The sequence below is a fragment of the Blennius ocellaris genome (genome assembly GCF_963422515.1).
Source record: "Blennius ocellaris genome assembly, chromosome: 19".
Taxonomy (NCBI): Eukaryota; Metazoa; Chordata; class Actinopteri; order Blenniiformes; family Blenniidae; genus Blennius; species Blennius ocellaris.
The window spans coordinates 10,734,859-10,757,176 of record NC_137668.1 but is presented as its reverse complement, the minus strand read 5'-3'; the positions used below and the strand labels follow the sequence as shown (position 1 = coordinate 10,757,176).

At 41.8% G+C, this 22,318-nt stretch overlaps 1 protein-coding gene across 1 annotated transcript in view; it reads left to right on the top strand.

Annotated features, from left to right (window-relative positions):
• The window catches only part of jph1a (junctophilin 1a), a 32,535-nt gene that overhangs the window by 1,716 nt on the left and 8,501 nt on the right, over nt 1-22,318 (top strand). The window contains 2 exon segments of the mRNA XM_080515438.1: nt 1,471-2,239; nt 18,490-18,608. Coding sequence (XP_080371564.1) covers nt 1,471-2,239; nt 18,490-18,608 — 888 coding nt within the window.

The window sequence follows — 22,318 nt, the reverse complement described above, 5'->3', positions numbered from 1 at the left end:
ATTGAACTACAGCACGGAGCCAGCCTGTTAATCTCACACTGTTTATCCATCTCAACTCCTGCGCAAGCCAGAGTATCATTTTCGGTTCGAATCTGACCATTATGACTTTATTTCATTGTGTTGGCCAACGAGATTCAAGCGATGGATTAACAGGCCTTTCTTGTTATTAGATTTGGGGTTGTAATGCAATGCTTTGAAGAAGCTACAGTAGGCCAGCGCCTGCTCATTGGGCTCAGCAGCACCAAATGGGATTAATGAAGAATTTTTCTCATTATGTGACTCATAGCAATTCCCTGCCGTCAGAGACAAACGGATGGTGGCGAATGCGCCTACTGTCAGTGGGGGAGTTGGTGGCCGCCTGAAAATAGGCTCCTAGCTAAATGATTCACATTCATCCCCAGTGATCCTCAGTATCAGTACCTTAATCAAATCTCTGTGATTGAGTTAACTATGCTCACAATCCCACATCTGAGTAGAAGGAGAGAAAACATTTCATTAGCCGTCATACCCCTGGACCCTGACGGCGTGGCTCCTCTGTGTTCCCTTATGCAATGTGGTCTGAAGAAGTTTGTGCTGATGTAGGAATATCTCCCTTAAAAAAATGCAAGGTGTACAAAAGACGAAGCAAAAGAGACGTTCTGTAAATTGATCAATACAATACTCGCAGCAGACGATGTTACCTTGGTGTGGATGATCATTTTTGGTGACAAAACCCTACTTTTTTGTATAAAATAGCATTTGATTACTTTTTGTGTTGGGGGTTTGTTGCTGCTTTTAGATTTGTCAAGTAAGACACAATACGCATACGGCTCAATTAATACATTCTTGGTTCTTAAATTCATCGTGAGGCTCCTTCAGATTATAATATCAAATGCAATGTTTAAAAGGAAGGAAGGACTACATTATTGGCAAGGATTGGGCCACTGGAGAACCTGGACAAGTTACCAGTATATAACAGAACAACCACACAGAAACACGCAATTACTTTGTGTGTCCTAATAAGGAGAATCAAAATTCACAAAAATTCACCTAACAAGCATGTCTTTGGGTCACAGGAAAGACATCAGAAACACATGAGAAACCTCTGGAATCACATAGAAAACATGCAAACTCTGGGTAGCTTTACAGTGTCTCCTGCAGTGTTTTCAGATATAAAAGAATGGTGAGGTATTTACATTGTAATCACACATAAATAGTCAATTTATAGAATATGTGTTACAAGATAAACGCGAGGGGCCAAAAGAGAGTAATGGCAATACGAATATGAATGAGAATATGAAAATTGTTTTCATTATTAAAAATGGCATAATTTGTCTTCAGTATTGTAGAACATGACATTTTTTTCTACAGAAATTGCTGTTTTGTTCAGATTTAATTTTGAATGGTTTAGTAAAGGTTTGAGTGAGTGGATGAAGTTACCATTACAGTAAAGTACAGTGGCTCACTGATCTATGTCTACATGCTCCTCAGGTACCTATCAGGGCCAGTGGATGGGCGGGATGCGACATGGGTATGGCGTGCGCCAGAGTGTTCCTTACGGCATGGCCACTGTCATACGTTCCCCCCTCCGTACATCCATGGCCTCCCTGCGCTCTGAGCAGAGCAACGGCACGGTGCTCCAGGACCTCTCCTCCCCCGCAGACACGCCGACTGGCACCCGCGGCGGCTTCGTCCTCAACTTCCACTCAGACAGCGAGGTTGTGACCGGCAAGAAGAAGGGCCTGTTCCGCCGAGGCTCGCTCTTTGGCAGCCTGCGACAGCTGCGCAAGTCTGACTCTCGGACCTCGATCTCCAGCAAGCGCAGCTCGGCGAGAAGCGATGCCACCATGAGCCGCATCAGCTCCAGCGACGCCAACTCTACCATATCCATCGGTGACGGCGAGCTGCCGGATGAGGACCTACCTCTGGAGGACCATGTGGATGCCACCACAACTGAAACCTACATGGGGGAGTGGAAGAATGATAAGCGCAACGGATTTGGTGTTTCAGAGAGATCCAACGGGATGAAGTATGAGGGAGAATGGCTTAACAACAAGCGCCATGGTTATGGCTGCACAGTTTTCCCAGATGGCACCAAAGAAGAGGGAAAGTACAAAAACAACGTGCTGGTGCGTGGAATAAGAAAGCAGTTGATTCCTCTTAAGAACCCCAAAACCAAAGAGAAGGTAGATCGTGCTGTGGAGGGAGCACAGAGGGCGGCAGCCATTGCAAGGAGTAAAGTGGAAATAGCAGCATCCAGGTACCGTGCTTGTGTGTGTGTTCTCTCTACTGTTTGTGCATGCAGGTGTATACTATGTAAACACAAAAAGAAAAGATGAGGCAAACATCCCCAGGCACGCCTTTCTGCTTCTGAGGGAAGAGTGGCAGCAGTCCTGTTTAACAGATATTTCCCCGACCGATTGAAGGTTGGGGCATCTCATGCCAACAGCTTCGACCTTTAAACATCATCGGTGGTGAAGGCTTTTGTGTAGCCGGCGTGGTCATCCCTGGAAAAGCTTCTGCTTCTATTCTCTGCCCATGTCTTTCATTCCCAGAGAGAGGGAGTCAGGCATCTTGCGCCCGTGTGTGCGTTGTATGCACGATTTGTGTATCAGTGAGTTCATGCGGAGAAGCCGTATATCCATACCTGCACCTCAGCCAAGTGCGTCTCGTGTGCCCAGTAACGATGACTGCCCCTCCCACCCGCCCCCTGCCAAGCACGGCTCTGATGTGGTATCTACTCTTTTAACAGGTGGATGAGAGGTGACCTTTTCATTTAAAGCCTCCCTCCTACTGGGACACAGTTCAGGGTGTGCAGCATCGCTTTGACATCCTCTGGATTCATTGCATCAGAGAATTATTAGACTGAGGACGAGGTGGATGCGTACAAGCTGTGAAAAGGTCCCTCTCTGCAATCATGCGCGTTCTGATTTTTTATTTTTTTTTAAACTCAATCAAGAGGTGCATATGAATTTGCATGTATGAAAATGCAAAAAGTAAACAATAGCTGTATTACTATTATCCTAAAAATTCAAGCTGTTGAAAGATACATTTTTAGTGAATGTGGCCTCTGCACTAAAATGAGTTTCAGACTGATTACAGCCACTTATTTTACTGTGGAAACATTGGTTTGTTTTTTTACCAGGCCGGGTAAGCTGTCGAGTAATTGTCCAGAAAATTGAGTCACAGGAAGAAATGCCAGAGTTATTACAGCCTCCATTCTGTGATCTTCAAAAGTTTGAACCAAAGATCCCCCTTCTTCTTTAGTAAATATTGAGATATCTTTAAAGTTATTTAACTGTAACCTTATGAGTTTGACACTGAACTGGAAAATAGTGAAATCACCACCTTTGGAGAGTATTTTGGTTATTTTTTTTACTTTTTGGGGGGGCTGAATTACATTTAAGCATTAGTTAAAGATTCTCAAATATTGGCACCATTTACAACAATGTATTTTAAATGATACAATAAAGGGAATAAGACAACATACGGTGAGTTTTTTGACTCAAAATTGTACCCAGTTATCCAAGGAAACTCAGTAATAGCAGCCTCTGAATAGCAGGTTTTAGGATTTTATTGTCATATCCAGACATTCTTTTATAATACAATATCTCCTCTCTGGCAAACAGAAACAGAAAAGGCTTTAGTTTGCAGATTTCCAGGATATAAGATACAGATTACATAAGGTGGATTTAACATGTTGCGTATTAAAGCTGTATAGAAGGCTTGCTGTCCGGTTGAGTCTGATGATATTATAGGTCTTCATCTTTACCAGTGAAGGCCAATAAGCTAAGCCTACTGGGAAAAGAATAAAAGAGGATAATGATATGAAAGAAATAGCCATCTGATATCTACTAGGTTGAGCATTTGAGCATTAATTTACAGGAGGAGAGACATGGAGCAACAACAGTGAAAGGTTTGAGACTGTTATAAAATGTTTATGTCTGCAAACAAGAATCCCCAGAGTAGAGGAAGTGATCAAATTACTGGATGAATGCCGCTCCATCATGCGCTACCGGGCGTCGGAAAACAAGCTCCTGACTGAAATCAAGATCTTATCTTTTTGTTGTTTCTCTACAAGAGTGCGTTTGTGTTATACACGGCCAGAATTGCAGACTGCCATTGTCGTAAGTATGTTATGTAAGTCTCATTATACAGTCCGGTGGATAGCAAAAGATGCACTCGTATCGATCCCGTTCTAGTCACATGACTCCCTGTCTTTGAATGTGGAGCAGTGGATCCACAGGGAATGAGAGGAGGGGAAATGGCTCTGGCAGAAGAGACAGAAAGTGAAATAAATTGAAATGAGAAAATCAAGGGATGAAGGCTGATTGAATACAATTGGAGACACGGCGAATCTGCTGAGCGAGTCGCTTCTGAGGAGTCTGGAGCGGACAGAAATGAAAGGAAAAAAAAGAGCATAATGAAAAAGGGCAGAGAGAGGACACGGCCGCCCCTCCCTCGGTGGATTACTGTACTGAAGAGCTATTCCATCAGCCTCTGGGGTGGAGCTGATGACCTCACACCCATGATCAGCCAATCAATAGAGAGGAAGTGTGATGAAGTGGAGTGGAGTCCTGTGTCATGTGTCATAAACCTCATTCATCGTTGTTGTCCTGCATTTCATCCCTATAAAATCGCTTTCTCGTCACATTTCTTTCAGTAAGTCCACTGGTGTTTGGGTGTGTGCCTGTGTGGTGTCTGTGAACTAAGATAAGTGACTGTTTGTGCCACCGAAAAGTTCACCAAGTCATGATGCCTCTCTAATAAATCATTTTGCAACACATCTGCAGTTAAGGTGTCTCAGCACCTCAGTGGTTTGTCAGTGCAGACACTGTGTAATCTACTGTAATGGCCTTTGGTACATGCGAGCCGCCCGCCTCAACTTTCTCTTCCAATGCTATCTCATAAAAGCAGAAGTGTCGAAGTGACCTTACAGAAGCTGCAAAATAGAGAAACACAATAATGCTCGCCTATTAGTTTAATTAGGCACACTGCCTGGGTAAGATTTGACACAAATGTCCAGACAGACCTGCTAAAAGCCAATGCATGCATGGGCATCTGCTGTGTATGTTCTTTTTGATAGCACTGTTTAGCTGTAGTGAAAGGTTAACCAACACTGAATATGCTGGAGAGATATTTATTTGATGCCTGTTTTCCTTTATAGCTGTCTACAAAAAGCTGTGACTGAGGCACCCGTTTATACCTGTGGTGTGTTTGTTGCTCGGCTGCGTTCACTTTGCTGTCTTAATCTCTGCACATTTGAGTTTTTGCATTATATTGCATTGGTTTTATTGGTGATGCAGCTCCGGGTTTCTAAGATTTTGCAAAATGTTGCTGCAGGATTGTAATCGATCAGTGATTTCTTAACTTCCTCCACAGATAGTTTCTCAGAAAGGCTGTTTAACCTCTCTCCTATCTCTGATTTGCCAAAAAAATGTTCCAGTGAAGACAAACACTGGTGGATACGCCCACTCACACCAAGATCCTACAAAATGCTGTTCCGGTTTTCTTTGATATGTTCACATCTAAAAGTCAGAAGAGAAACAGCTTTGACCAATTGTACTATGTCAACATCAAGTTGAGTGTTTCTCTCAGCTATGTCTTTGCAAAATCATTTTCAGTTCAGCCATTTAGAAAGTTATTCAAAAATATATGCAGATTATATTGTATGACATTGAAGAATCTCGCATATTATGAAACACCGATGTTAAAAAATTTAATTTGACCACAAATATCTACATTTCTTGCGACATTATGCATTTATTCTAAAAATGTAGTCATGGATATTAAAGCTTTATTTTAAAAGTGTGCACTGATGACACAAAACTGTACTTTATTCTCCTTTTTACACAGGGCGGGGATAATCAGTTGGTTTCACATTATGATTTAAAGAACATTCATCATTGTGAGGACTAACAAGCATGTACATTTACCGGTACTATTAAATCTGGCTGTAAAGAGGGAAGCATTCAATCATTGCTCCTGGTCTGGAAGTAAAACGTGTAAATGTTGATGATGTCTCATCTAAATCCTTTGCGGCTTTTTTGTCTACGCTTGCTTAGTTTGTTAAGCAATCGGGCTAAAAACACAACATATTATGAAGAAAGCAAAAAATATATTATTTGCTTCACAACCTTTAGAGCTATTGCCAAGTAATGTGCCAAGAAAAAGTATGTAAGTAAAAGTGACTGCATTAGCAGAAAAAATATAATGTACACGTGAGCGCAGGTATCCACGTCATCCATCATTATCACACACATTTCTATGTATATACATTCACCTAATCAGACCCCAGCTATCACCACACACCTCACACACACACACACACACACACGCACGCACATGCGCACATACACACACGTACTGACAAACACATACAGTCACAGTACATGCAGTGTGAGCTACTCTACTAGTGTGTCAGCAGTGAGTACTGCCTAAATAAGGCAAGGCATCAGTTGGCTTATCAGCACCAGCCAGGAATATATACCCGTCCCAACACTGATATAGCAGCCTGCCATCTCACTCACACTATCATCTCTCCCAAATGTGTGTGTGTGTGTGTGTGTGTGCGTGTGTGTGTGTGTCTGTGTGCGTGCGTGCGTGTGTTCATACAGTTAAAAACGAGAGGAAACGAGTCTAAAAGAATGGGTGACCCTGTCTGCCTGCTTGGGCGTGAGAGATCAGATAAGATGGCTCATATTTTGAAAGGAGAAAAAAAAAAAAAATGTCCGGAGAAGCATACGGTGCGTTTGTTGTCCAGGGATGTTTGTTTATCGCCTGCTGTGTGATGACCTCAGCCACTCACCACCTGCCCTTTATTTTTTTTAATTTTTTGGGGGGGAGAGAGTTATAGATCAGCATGTGAACAGAATAATCCCGACCCCCTGCACATCAGAGCTTCTATCTTGGCTGTGCCTTATCAGCACTGACTTCTCCGGCTTCAAATAGGAGCACAGGTGCAGCCGGCTTACATGTGTTTAAGTGCATGCATGTCTTTGATCTCACTGCTCTTACGGAAGCTTTCACACTTTCCAGAAGCATGTCCCTTTATGTCGTGGCGATGTGTACAGTAGCAACGAGGCCCGGAGCGTACAGTGACAGTAAGGGCGCGAAGGACTGCCAGCAATCCGAATCACGAGTCAGAGTAAAGTAAGCCACATCATACAGTATATTTATCCCCCACCGAGAAGCACCGGACGGCCTCACAGCAATGTGATGGTGTGACATCATACCAGGCTCTTTTTTCTTCTTTCTGCTGACAATCAAATCCTTGTGTACACACGCACATGAATTGACTGGGCACATGGCCTATAAATGATCTATATATCATCATCATTGATGACATGAGTCCTTGCCAGCTCGTACATATGAAGGAGCTATAAATAATAAAGCTGGTGCATGCATCAGGAGCGAGGTGAGGAGATTTCATATGACCCACGCTTCAATTAAATGACATCGTGTAATGCAGTCTTATTCTGTCTTTCCCACGTTGCCATCATGTGAAGTCAGACGTCAGTGGCCATGGAAGCAGTCAAAATATTGTCATAAGAGAAGCCTGACCCTTCACGACCACTAGTTATGGCTGGTTGAAATGATTAGGTCAGTGTTAATGAGGTTGTGTGCTTATATTCAAACAGGGGCTGCAATTTGCGACGAAACATTACTGGTCCAAAACTTTCTACTTTTTAACTTTTTTTTTTTGTAGCTGTGATTCAATGTAAAAATCAAATCGAATTACAGTAAATGAACTCATTAAGTAATTAAAGTAAAATGCAGCAGGCTGCCTAAATATACTGTATATCTGAATGGGTTACAACGAGAAACCCATTTTATGCTAATCAGTGGATATACATGAAGGAAAATGACATGCCAATGAAGGGCAAAAGTAAAGGCACAAAAACCATATAAACAATGAAAAAAGTCACCTCAGTAGCTTTTTTAAATATTTTGTTCAGAATATTTCCATCCCCGCATGTGATAATGAGGACATGCATTAAGGAGGAGGACGGAATAAAGCATCATCCCATCACACTCTGTATTTGTGTCTCACATTAGAGCTAATATATGCAAATTAAATTTGAAATTAGTTGAGTACATGTCTAATAATGTTATTTATGTCAATTTACTTGCATTCAGCCTGGACAAGCAATTGTGTAGTCCTGTACAGTTACTTTTTTACATCTGCAGAGGAACCTGCAGGGTGAAATCAGGCTAGTGTTGAATTGGATTCGTAGTGTAGAATTTGGAAGTCAAGAGCTTTTTTATGTCTGTGAAAGAAAAAAAAGATCTTCAGAGTGAGAGTTGAAAGCTATTTTTTTTTTTTTTTTTGCTTACTGCTTCTTTCTTAATATTTTTCCTCCGGTGGGAGACGGTGGGAGGGAATGAAAGGAAGATTTTTTTTTTGGTAAAAAATCAATACAGCCTCTGCACCATGAAGGTAGATTTCAAGGTAGATTTTAACAAGAGTTGCAGGAGGAGTACAGCTATACAGTGTCTAAATTAAACAAAATGTGTTGACTTATAGGTACACTGTAAGAAGGCTTTATTCTGGAGAGAGTGGAGAACTGTGGGAAATAAATGTGTGTGTCTGCGTGTGTGTGGAGCCCCAGGATTGTGTTTCACCTACATGCCGAAATTGCGTGGCTGTGGCTCGCAATCTTTTCTGAGAATGGCACGTATTTCTGAAGCTTCTGGAGAAAGACTGGGATGAGTCAGCCGGGCAGGCGTGCGAGCAGAAGGGAGGAGCCACGGGGAGTCCTTGGCTGTTGTTGAGAGGGTAACTCAAGCACCGGTTCACCTGCAATCATAAAAAAATCATGAGGAGTCCATGTTCAGCTGGTTTTACACATCCCTCCCTTTCCTCTTTACCTGACACTGTTTATAATTTATTTCTCTCCCGTCCACATGCGCTGCATCTTGTGGTTCCCTCCCTTCTCTGTGCTAATTGCGTGTGTAACCGAGGCTAATGACAGTCGGGCTCAGTGGAGTGAGTTAAGTGTTGTATAAGACATACTGATGTGCAGAAATAAACAGTTTTCCTCTTCAATAAAGCGAGCGATATCTCCATTCAAGAATCCCCTTTCTGAGCGGGTTCAAGTGAATATGCACTGTGTTGTCACACGACAAACACGGAAAATTACACGCTCACATTTGCACTGATGGCAAATTTATCGTTGTTAATTTGCCAAAAACGCATGTTTTGGGTTTTTTAAGAAACTCAATACAGAAAGATAACCACTAGGTTCTAACTGAAGAATCTTTTTGCTACACTGTGATAGCACCAACCATCACCATGCAGCACTGATCATGTAAGTATTACAGAGAAGCCATTATTTCATAAAACCATGTACATGAAAGCTGCAGCAGCATTCAAGCAGTAAATGGCAGACCAAAACAAATTCAACTGAAACTAGAATATTTGACTTTGATTTATTGAAGAGTTTATTACAATGATGCACAAACGCATTCCAATAGTATCAGAAAGCAGAAAGCTTTAATGATAGACAATATGGAAAAATCTCAGATTCATAAAGTCCCTTTGCTGGTTATTTTTGTATCTAATCTAACAATGATTAGAAAAACAATTTCTGCTCTTTTGAACTACTATACGACAAGATACTGTATTTTCTAATTCTCATGATTCACAAACTGAAATCAGGAAAACTTAAATAATTTGACCGACCTAACATTTCTACCTATTGTTATTGTTACTACTATTGTCTGTACCTACTGCCCCGGCCTGTGGATGTTCCTCTCTAAATCTGTCCAGCCTCTCTGATTGGCTGGCTAGGCTGCTTTTGCTCCAGATGTTCACGGATTGGATTATGGAATTATCACTTTTGTTGTTGAGTCCGAGTATTACTTTTCCACAGATACACTCTCCTCATGAAGAATGCACCGACTGCTGTTATGACATGTACTGTGTGTGTGTGTGTGTGTGTGTGTGTGTGTGTGTGTACATGCGTGTGTGCGTGCATGCGTGGGGGGGGGGGGGGGCTAAATCTCTAAACCTTACTTTGCAAAGAAGACTTTTTATCACGTCTTCTGTCATTTCCTCTTCTAATCCCTTTGACCTTTGATTAAGCTGATCGTGACCTATGTGCCCTATCACTGTATAAACGTCTTTTTTCATTATTCGCCGACTTTTCTTGTGATGAAGCTGAATGACATGGTGGAGCTTGCATCGCAACTTTTTTTTTTTTTTCTGCTGTTGAGCAGATGCAACCTAATGCTTCTTTTGGCTTTGCACTGAGACGGAAATTGATGGGTGTGTGTGTGTGTGTGTGTGTGTGTGTGTGCAGAGTGGGGTGAATAGTGGCAGGAGATTGGAAGAGAGAGAGCACAGACCATAATTAAAACTATTCCTTAAGCTCAAGTGGTTGCCAGGCGATGTGACCTTTACTCGCACAGGTTGAGCGTCGGATGCTGAGCCTCGTAGTTAAATGAGACACACTGCAGAGTGGCTGTTTGTTGTATCCCTCTGTATCCGCGTTGCTTTCTTTTTTTAATATATGTATCAGCCAACTCACAAACCTTTCATCTCTACCGTTCAGTTCCTCCAGATTAGTAAATAGTTGGTGTTCCTCTGATGTATACAGTCGACTTTAAACTGTGTTCGTTCATTTGCTAAATTCATTAATACACACCAGATGCCTGGTTGGACAGCTTGCTCAAGTGTCTCTGCTGGTTACCATGGTTACTGTTTAACCACCGTCATCATCACCGTGTCAGCCATTTGTTGATTTTCTTCATACAGTAGCCCCGTGAAGAGGCGCTGCGAGTTGAGCACCATGTTTATTCATCCTTGAAGGCTTGTGCAACATGTCTGTTCCCAGTCGGAGATTAGCAGCAGATTTATAGACTCTTATCATCGCGTCGAACTCTGCGAGGTTGTTTTAATGTAATGATGTAAGAGCACTTTCATGCATGTTCTTTATTTACACTCATTCCCTCATTCCCGGTAGGCCTCATTACAGCCCATCACAGTAATTGTCCTTTCAACGTGTGTCATGAAGATTTGATGTGTGCGTATGTGTGTGCCTGAGTGTGTGTATATATATATATATATATATATTACAGCTGACACAGTCGTTTGCATGAGAGGTAGCTCATTTCAATAAGGTGTGTGCACCTTTTGCATAGATATATGTTTGCGTGTGTTGGAGAGGTCTGGTTGTGTTGAGGATTACATTTGCATTGGATTTTGCATATGTGCACATGACACAATCTCAGTTTAGGTTAGAAAAATAATGTGTATGTCTGTAATTAGTATTATCAGTAATTCAATAATGCTTTAAAATAAAAAAGTCTTTTTTGCCAGGATCTGTTTATGTGGATCAAATTCAACAGTCATAAATATGTTTTCATTTTGGTAGAACCACCTGAAGCTTTTCAAATCGGCAGGAATTCTTCATCTAAAGAGGAAGAAATTAAGCAACAGCTTTACAGAGGGACTCTTTGTCTTGCAGGCTCAAAAGCAGGTGATTGTCAAACCTGTTGAACATTTTCTTCACAGAAGGCTTCGTCTGCCTTGAAGTCGGTAAATTTGTTTTGCTCATGAAAAATACCCCAGAAAGTTACACCTATTCAGAAGGAAGACTCCTGCTTTTGTATATTCTTGACAGTGTGTTGGCAAGTGTTTGTCTTCACTGGAATGTCAGAGTTTATCGAGACGCTAATCTTGAACACCAATCATTTCGAAATGACTTAAAATTGGATTAAGTTTGAGGTAATTTGTCTAATAATGATCCTCATTTCTGTTTAATCAGACTGCATATAAACAAATTCAGTGCACAGATATGAATGCTATGTGTGGATAGAATCATCATCAGTGGCTAAGTTTATATACATTTTTATTTACATTACTAAAGTTAGACAAATGCATTGTCCCATCACTATTGAGTATTTAATGAGTTGTGCATGATTTTTCAAAAATTACATCAAAACAATCCTGAAAACGCACAAATTGATCATTAAAAGTGGTTTTCCATTTCAAATCGATTGAATAAAAACATTTAAAAGAATACTTTGGGGCTGCACTGAAAGCAAATTGGTTAAATTTGACAATACAAGTCATCTCAAATAGTTTAGGAAAAAATATCAAAGACAAAAATGTGTGAGGATATTAAATTATGAATCCACTATTGACTTTCCTCACATGATACAAGTCCTTTTGATAGAAATCACAAAATCTGTGTTTCGAGCTGTAGAATGACTTATTCCTGACAGTAAATACCCATTGTAGATTTATTAGTGAGATGCTTTTTTATATATATTTTTGAAATCCATGCCTCCACCCACCCATCTTCTGATCAGGCTCCAAGACATCAAACCCACTCCGTCGGCTGTTTCCGCGGGTTGAACGCTTTAGCCCGTGTGGCTGCCTCCCTGTCTGTGTCATTAGCTGTATCAGCTGTGGCCATGTTTCACTCGCAGTGTTGACACAAAGAGCGCTGAGCTGAAGTCTGAATCCCTGCCATTGCCCTTCACCAAAACCAGAGGGATCATCTCAGCCGGGGATTCAGTGTCACTCTCTCAACACACCGCAGGGCAAGAGCGTAGAAAGCTCTGAAAATGTACCACAAACACACAAATGCACATGCAGATTTGCATGATGTCGGGGGGGGGGGGGAAGTGTACCATACATCCGTTCTGAAAACATTGTGGTCACATATGCCTGCGAGGTGCATGTATTTCTGTTCTCTTGGGAGGTTTCAGCGCAGGACTCCTGTGTAGAAAACACCGGCGGGAGATTAGGTCTGTTTGTAATCCACAGAGAAAATGTTTTGGGATTTTGTTTTTTGTTTTTTTCACTGTTTAATCAAAACTGATTCGACTCATTCTTCTTCCCAGAAAACAATCTGGCTTTTAGAAAACATTTTCAATCTGTCTCTACCTGCCAGGCTCCCTCCTGTATGAGCGATCCAAAGAAAAGAATGGCTGTTGAAGTTAAGACACATTTGATAATTACATCTTCATGTATAGGAATGAATACTACTTTGTTTTGCTCTAAGATTAATACACCGTCATACCAAAAATGACAATGACATTAAACTACCGATACATAAACAAAAAAAAAACTGTCTTACTGATTCGTATTTGCAGATTTATTTCTTTATTTTATTTATGCGTACTTTTCTTTTCTTCTGACAGATTTGCTGCTTGTGCAGTCACATTCTCCCGCCACACAATGTCCCTTCACACTCGCTTTTTTTTTTTTTTTTCACATTGCAGCACCATGTTCCATTTATTTAAATGGCCTCACATATTAATTTTTTGTGCTCCTGCACTGCTTTTGCATACTATGGCAAGCCGCTGCAAACAGACCTGTCAATTTTTGCATCAGCTGTGAAGAAAGCTGCATAACGTGCAGCAAATAGCAGATCCCTGATTGAACTGGAAATATATTGTTTTGGTGCTAGTCATCTTGCGCAAGTTGCTAAAAATGAGTAATTGCTCTATTATCTACAAGTATTGTTTGAAATGAGCTATTTACGATGGGAATATGCAGAAATTAAACATTATATTAAAATAAAAAAAGGGTCTTATTTCTCAAAGAGACTGCATAATGCCAGTTACTTATGTTGGTTCGAGCGAGACTGTATTAGTTCCTCCTCCAATTACCTCCATAACATCTCTAGTATTAGCATCTAAAACAAAACTAATACTAAAGATAGCCATAAAAAGTATTAAATTGCTAATATTAAGGTGATGATGTATCATGTTAGAGGGGTAAAAATATTAAAGCAGATTTTCAGTGTTTGTATCAGATTCTCGTCTGAAATTGAGTAACAAGGCACAAAGGGCAATGTGCTTGGAAGGTCTGAGATGTCAAATATTGCACACACCATCTGGTAGACATATTGTTATTCCATAACTCTGTCCTCAACATGAATTTGCTTATCTTGTAATAACAGACACCCCATCTCCTATTTAAAACTTAATTTGCTACAGTTATTGTACCCCAGTCCTTGCTGCCCCTGGTAATGTGAGGCCAGTCCTTAGCCAAGAAATAATTCCTGAATAATTTCAGAGTTGGTTTTAGCTAACGACTAATGGTGTTAGTCATGCTTGAGTAAGCCTGAATTAGCACCAGCCTGGAATTCAATAGCGGGTCTGCGTGGATATATATGCAGGGAAAGTGAAGTGCTAATTTGTGCAGACTGTCTGCGCTCCTGCTTTGAAACTGAGAACTGTTTGGGCAATATAGAGAACGGCACTTTGAGTTAAGGCATAATATCCTTTCATAAGCAAATTCCTGCACTGGGGAGCAAAGACGCATCACTTGGCGAATCAAATGTGACCCTCGCTGCATGGCTGCAGTTTTGCGGCCGGTTACAGAGAGCGATGGAGTTTAAAAGAAGATTGTTGCGCTGATATCTGCCGCGTACAAGCTCAAGACTCATCTTCGCTCTTAATATATATACTGTACAAGTCAGCATTCCAGTTACCAAGCTTGGACCGAGGGGGAAGAGGCATCGTCACTGTGATGGAGGGCAGAAAGATGAGGAAAAGAAAAGGAGGAGGTGGGGAGGAGGACAGGGGGGGGGGGGCTGCATATTAGAAGAAGAGGGGGTTCAGAACTGTGTCAGCATATGTGAGAGAGGCTCTTCAAATAGGACATAGCCCGGGGAATGATGGACTGAAGCTCCACCCTGGGATATGTGCACGCACAAAACACACCCGGTCAAACACAACGGGCACATAACGCAGAGACATGCACCGCGAGTTCAGTTAGAGACCGAGGCATGACAAACTTAAAGCGGGATGCACCATGCCACACGGGAACTCTGGTTTGAAATTTAACCCTACAGTAAAATTAGAGAAGCTGAGATGCATGCCTCAGCAGTTCTAAATGCCCAAGAGTCTTTAGAGGTACAACCTGTCTCTCTCGCTCGCTCGCTCTCTCTCTCTCTCTCTCTCTCTCTCTCTCTCTCTCTCTCTCTCTCTCACTGCCTCAGCCTCCCCATCTCTTTTTTCTACTGTCTTTTCACCCCCCCCCTCTTTTTCCATAACCATCCCTCGTCTCAAAAGCACACAGACACTAATTCCTCAGAGAGAAAGAGCATCCGCCACACTCTCTGCCTAACTGACTCAACACTTCTCACACAATTCATTTGTCACAGTAGTGAAACAGCCACAGATTGCGCCCCCCCCCCCCCCCCCCCCCATTAACTATCATCCTTCAGGATGAAACTTCAGACACAAATAAGAAGCTTTAAAGTGTTGCACCCTTCTAGATTTTGTCCAGATTTTTACAAACAGTTGTGTGTTTGTGTGTGTGTGTGTTGTTTGTCCCCGCAGATTTAAATGCCTTGATTTGCTTGGCCGCATCCCCAGAATGAATTGCCTGCAGAGCTCAAAAGCGAGACATGAACAGGTGTTGCTTCATATTCAAGGGGATGGTGGCCTCGGATAAAGAGGCTGTCTAAAAAAGTTGTACTTTCTACAAGTTGTCAAAGGTCGACTGCAAGTTTACACGTTGCTGTTTTATCCTACTCAGCTCAATTTAAAAACATTTCATGACACTAACTGGTAGGATGATGTCCATATGCTCACACTCTGAAATGACACAATCAGACTCATTGCCTTGCTGTAGTATTTCTCTGCCAATTTGTGTTCCCAATAAGAACTTAATTTAAGTCAGTTTTGACAGTATTTTCTTTATGGTGTAGTGTTTAGCTCTATTGGCCAATAAGCTCCCTGCTTCCAGTCTTGGTTGGTCTTGGACTGTTTGCATGTTCTCCCTTAAGCAAGTTTCTTCTCACAATCCAAAACCATTGAGACTAATTGGTCCTATATGTGTGAATGTGGGTCTATTTGAGCACTTTTAAACTACACACAACTGCAGTGTGAAGTAGCAGAGCACCAGTGCCTAAAATGTGAAAAAATCCAACATGGATTTCAGTAGTTGTTTGTGTTTGAAACAAATAAAATGGCTTATTCGGCCTTAAAACACTCTTACAATGCTACAGTTTAGTGATCTTTACATGAATAGTAGATTGTTTCATTTCTGTTTGCCTCTGTAGGAGACCGTCATTTTTAAAAGGTTAAAAAAAAAATCCACCAGGAGCTATCCCTCGATAATATCTACCGTGACAAGTCTATTCAGCTGCTCTCTTTCAGAAGAGTTGCCACAGCGGGTCACTGCATCTTGACCCTTAGACTTGTCTAGTTTTTACGCCGGATGCCCTTCCTGCCACCACCGGGAATCGAACCCGGGAGACAAACATTCAAGGTCAGCAGTTAAACCAAAGTAAAACTTGATAATATGTAAAGTAAACAATTTAAGAGCTTCATCAGCTTACAGTGAGTTGCCCAAGAGTTTTACTGTAGGTTGAAAATATCAAAATGTTGTTGTAGGAATCACATTATGGAGTACCAGTGTGTCAGTGCTGTCATCCCTTCACATTGTTTCAAAGTGGAAATAAAACCGAAGGCTTCACAGTCTTTGCACTGTTGAAAGTGACTCCTGTGATTTTAGATTTAAAGTATCTCTATGTAATATTTACCCAAGCCTGGGAGACCAAAAGCCTGCTGTTTCCTTTTGTCTCTTTCGTCCACATGCCCATGTGTTCTCACCTTCCATTTCTCCTGTCCCAGCGCTCTATCACACCTTTCCTCCCATCATTCTCTGCCTGTCACCTCCCACCACCAGACATCCTGTCTGGGAACAGTCTGCATCACTTCCTCTGTCTGCCCGTGACTCCATGCCCACTCCGCTCTTAAAATCCTTAAGATATGCCATGTACATGCTCTATACGTGGCTGACGCACTGAGGCCTGCTTTCTCTAGGCAGCACATTTCACACATTTCAGAAATAGAAGCACGTATGTCCTTCTGGTGGCTCGTTGTGTGGCGGGTGGATGTGTGTCAGTAGTGTGATGTAACGGGAATGCTTTTATGTCAGTTTTTAACTATGAAGTCTTTCTTTTAGCCACGCTGAGTGACATTCCTGTCACTCCACACATTAAGTATTCCTGGGACTTTTTATGAAATCTTTTTTATCTGCAGCTGGTCGCTGTTTTCCACGCAGCTTCAGTGTGTCCTTTGTCTGTGCAGGGGCTTATTTCTGGGTCCACCACAGCTCCTCATGCATTTTAATATGTTACTGTCTCAGAAGGCAAAATAAACAGGACAGCCCAGAGTCCAAGGACAGAGAAGAGGTCTGAAATAGAGACATCTGTCCGCCGGTGTCATTCAGATGGACAGAAAGACCGAAGGGAAAGGGTGAGGGGGCATGCATCAATACCCAGATGAGGGATGATCGAAAAAAAAAAAAGCAGGACCATTGATTGAAGGAGAGAAGGGATGGAGAAAGGAAGTGGGAGAGGAAGATGGATGAGTGGGGTTAAGCAGGGCAGCCAGCACAGCTGTCAATACTTACAGTGATACTTGGACTGTCCATCTGGATTCTTTCATTCCTCGTTGCGACGTCACGTGAAGCCTCAGCATTGTCTTTGCACACAAAAGTTGAATGGATCACTTTCAGATTGTTTTATTTGCGATGTCTTTTGTTGGTGTTGTTGTTCTTGTTGTCCGTAAACACATTTTACTGTATTCAGTATGCAGATCTTTTGTACAGCGACGTCTTTTTTTTTTTCTTCAGTATTTGTGTGTTTGGGTCTCTCGGTGGAGTTTTCAAAGGATTTGTTAAGCAGGTCACCCCTGGCCTCGCTCTGTCTCACCATGGTGCGCGCCTATAATACCACTCAGTGCTAATGCTAAGCTCACATTGATCCCAAAACATATTACTCTTTTGCTTTTTGAGATTGCATTGCTGCTGCACAGAAGACACTGATGCAGGGTCTTTTGATGCTTTTTTTTTATGAAAAGATGAACTGCTGAGGACTGGCCTGCACTCCAGCCATTACAGCCACAGAGGTTTTTTTTTTGCTTTTTTTGTTTCCTGTTGATTTGTAGAGAATATGTAAAAACAGTTTGAAAGAGCTGCAATGATGTGTTATCAATAGAGCCACCCCACTCAATTCAACAAGCTCACTGGGCTCTGGTGCACTTATTGGATTCCCAGAATCCTTTAAAATCATGCAATGAGAAGAAATGACTTGAAACATTATGTTCTTATTTTATAAGTACACTCTCTCTTGGTCACAATTAGCCACATTTGATATACAATGTGATGTCGTACAACATATATGACACATGTCTGCTTGTGTTTACATGTTTGTGTGTGCACATGTTTGGCGCATCACTCCCGGGTGGTCCAGCTGCAGTGCAGTGCTCCAGACTGGATTAAGGTCTTGCTTGGATGTAGCCGTGCTCCATTTGGAAAAGCAGGATTTGGATTTGAGTTAGAAGCACAAGGGGGGAGGTGTGACGTTATCCCCAAGAGGGATGGGCTGCATGATACAGCTGAGAGACGAAGGGAGATGCAAGAAAGAGAGTTCAGGAGGCAAAAGGAGCAAGAGAAAGATAATAGATGGAGGCTGGGGAAGAATCACTCTTGGCTTCTGTCATCTAATGTCAATTGTATGTATTTGTCTGCAGGACGGCCCATGCCAGGACAAAAAGCGAGGCTGCAGATCAGGCCGCAATCTCTGCTGTGCATGACTCGGAAATCGCCAGGGCAGTTGCAAGGGAGCTCTCCCCCAACTTCTACCAACCAGGTAACATTAAAGACTATAATCTGTGGAATCCAGCTCATGCTCCCAGTGGCAAACTTTGAATAAAATTGTGACTGCTAAGTATCACAAATGCCAGTCCCTCTTGAAGAATCACTAGATACAAGATACAAGAAATAAACAGGAATCTACCAACAAGACACACCAAATAACACACACAACTAATGACTATGTAATATACTTTTTTTGTTGTTCTGGATCACAAAAAACACTTAGAAGAGTTTATGCTAATAGAATAATTAATAACAATGTGAAATATAACATCAGATATTTTGTGGGGGTCTAATTGCATTATTTTTCAAAAGGATGCTGCTATTGTTTGTTTTGATAAACATTTCCTCAGCTGGCTCCCTACAACTTGTAAGGACTTTATCATGTGATATTATTTGCATTGGTCTTAGGTCTTTCAACTCTTGTATCTTTTTTACCACAGCTTGGATTTTGACATAAATCATCTTGAATATTTAGTTTTTTTCTTTTTGCCAAATAAAAATGTATTAGAATTTTCAGTATGTTGGATAACTTACAAATAATCAACTAACATTTCACATTTTGCTCCATCTAATCACTCATTGTTGACGCAATTGAAAACACACAAAATACTCATACTCGCAGGGTGTCCCTCGTGATGCCATATAATTGATCATGCCAAAAAAAGATGCATGCAAACAGAAAGAAAGAACTTTTTAATTAAGCACTATTTATACAAAAATATTTTTGGTCTCTGTGTGGTGCCTGTGTGGTCCCAGTTTAACCAGTTTAAGTTTGTAATTTGACCTTTAAATGGACCAAACACAGGATGGGCCATGGCCTTTCAAACAGATCTTCGTTCTTTGTGTGCAATAAAGAGATTCTTGCTTTATTCACGAGCTGTTGTTGAAAATCTGGTGCACCACAACAATACAAGCGTCAGATTTCCCACAGCCCAGCACAAGTCATGGTTGTTTAAGTTCAATTTCTGTTCAGCATGTGTTTTGTTTCCACCCGGTGATCAGCTGATAATGAAGTCATGAATCCAAAGTGAAACCAACTCGAATGAAAACTTTTCTCTCGTCTCTCAACCTTGGCCCTGCACCACAAGTGTGAACCCTGGACTGCAAGGTGCACTTGGGGGGTCGTGGGCCGAAAGACCCCTGCAGTGAAACGTAATACTTTTCAAGTGGCTAAATTTGTTTGAGCACTTGACAAGGTATGCATGCAAGCTTGGTTTGAGCACAGGTTTTCAGGCAGTTTCGACTTCGCCGAACGAGAGACTTCAACACACATGTGATTCAGACTCAACGTTTAGGGCGTGCAGCCAGCTCATCTTATTGTCACATCTCAAACCATTTTGTCCATTAAAACGATTTTTTGCAGGGGGAACTAGTAAGGGGTTAAGTGCTCTACATGAATAATAATGTTTGCACAGTTTTTAGAGCTGTTTACACTGACCGTGCCTGAGTCAGTAATGAGCTTGTTCTGGGTACACAAACGCGTCGGGATTGGTGTTTCACAACAGTAATCGAAGACCAGAGGTACTGAGGATGATTTGTTGCGGCACAATGAGGGGCTGTGTCGCTGCTCAGACAAAGCAGAGTTTTGCTTAAAGCTAGCGTGCTGCATTTCTCGATGGAAGCCTTGTCTCTGCTCTCAAAGGCCCGTTGTAATGGAAATACATGCTAAAATGTGCAGCCATAAACCCCCCCCCCCAAAAAAAATTAAATAAAATTGTGTGAAAACACAATATCGCTGTTCCTAAATGGGGGTGGGGGGATGAGGGGGTGGCAGGCATATCAGACTCTTTAGCAGAATGTAGAAAGGGCTCCAAGCAGTATGGGTGGCGGTAAAAAAAAACAACATACAAAAGTCTCCTTCTCCCAATACTGTGCTGTTCTCATCTTTCATCTGCCTGGAGGTTTAACAGGCACACTGCCATATTATACAGCAGTTCACAGCACAGGGTGTTGACTCAACTCTGTTTGGTTCATTTACGAGGTAAGCTGAGTTTTACAAGGCCTTACAGGACACATAATACTACATAGATATGCAGAGGTAAAGATTATTTTTTGCTAAAAAGCTTGTCACATGGGTGGGGTCAGATGTAGAACATTCTCGTATCTGTGGCTATCCTTACTAATGTTTTTATTTTCTGAGTCAATTTACATCTAATTTACTTTTTTCCATGAAGGTGTCTGTAATGTTGTGACAATACCTTCTGCAGGCGTCTACCGACAAATAAAGAAGTGTTGATATGCAATTAGTTTGAAACAGTGTATTTGCCATCATCTTTCAAGCTTAACTTTTGCTGTCGCCACTTGAAAAAGTTTGAATATTCAGAGGATACCCAAGAGGTGCTGTCTCACACGTTTGTTTTTTGGGGGGTTTTTATTTACTATGTAAGATCCATAGTATCCTTTTTCTGTTCCACTGGCTGTAATAAATTTAGGCCTATGAGCAAGCGACCTTGGGCCCGTGCCAAAAGCCACCACAAAATAGTGAGTGACAAATAGATTGACAATGGGACCCATTCAAGCATGTCCCTTCACTAAGCCGCAGAGATGGTCAGCATGGGCCAGAGACATCCTGCGGCTTGTTTGTGTTGTGGAAAAACGATGATCATGCTTGGCAGGATGAGTAATCTCCAGGTTCACAAGTCTGTGGAGAGAGTGTCCTTGCCTTATAAGTCACATCATGAATGAGAGAGAGAGAGACCCATGTCATGATAATGTGCAGTGTAGGGCGACATCCGAGCCTGAGTGTTTAAACGTTTAGTTACATAAGCACGTCTGGTAAGTCCAGCTGAGAGCCGGACCGGCATCTGCAAATAGCCAAAGTAGTGTTCCGTATATATTTCAATTTTATAGAGTTTTTATTGGTATTGTTTCAGTCAGACTTCGCATTGAGGTTTAGTCTTTTTTCATTTTTCTTTGGCATGTTATAAAATATGTTGGAGTGAAAATACTCTCTAACAAAGGTAATGCAGTTCCAGACAACTTAAGGAGCTCCTATTGAATAAACGCACTTCTGATCAGTCTTTGAAACAGTTTAAGCTGCAGCCCAACTTGTAGTTAACTACAACCAACTTCAGCAGCTGTTAATCGCGAATCAGTGAATTCTCTTAATGCCTCATCGGAAGTCATTATTGCTGCAGGAGATGAAATACTTCCTCTCAGCGACACAACAACGCTACCTATAAAGCTTATTTATGCTTGACGCTCAGTGTGGCCAAGTTATGTCATTTTAACCGCCACGCCCCTCCGTGCGGCCCTGTTCACGCAGACGTCACCGCTTCGTGCACCTCCAACGTTTTCTGGCGACACGGACGGAGACATACGGGAAAAAAGACAGCTGAAGAGGAGGAGGAATGAAGACTTGGTTATAAAGACACAACAAGCATAAAGCTGCACATCCACACTGGAAACACGAGATTTGACTCATAGATGTTTATTTGCTTCAGTGTCAGACTTCAACAGAGGGAACATTTATTCTGAATCAATAGCTGCATGCGCCACTCTCCAATTGCAGGATCACCTGCTGGTGTCACAGAGAAAAAATCTGCTTCTTCTGCTCTGATTTAATACTGCGGTGGACGTTTGTTTGCACTGCCCCCTGCAGTTTGGGAGCAGGAGCCGCGTGTAGTATAAATGGCACACACGTTCTCTCATGCTGATTCTGCACGTCTAAGTTCCGCACGTCGCACCCGGGCGTCAAGCATA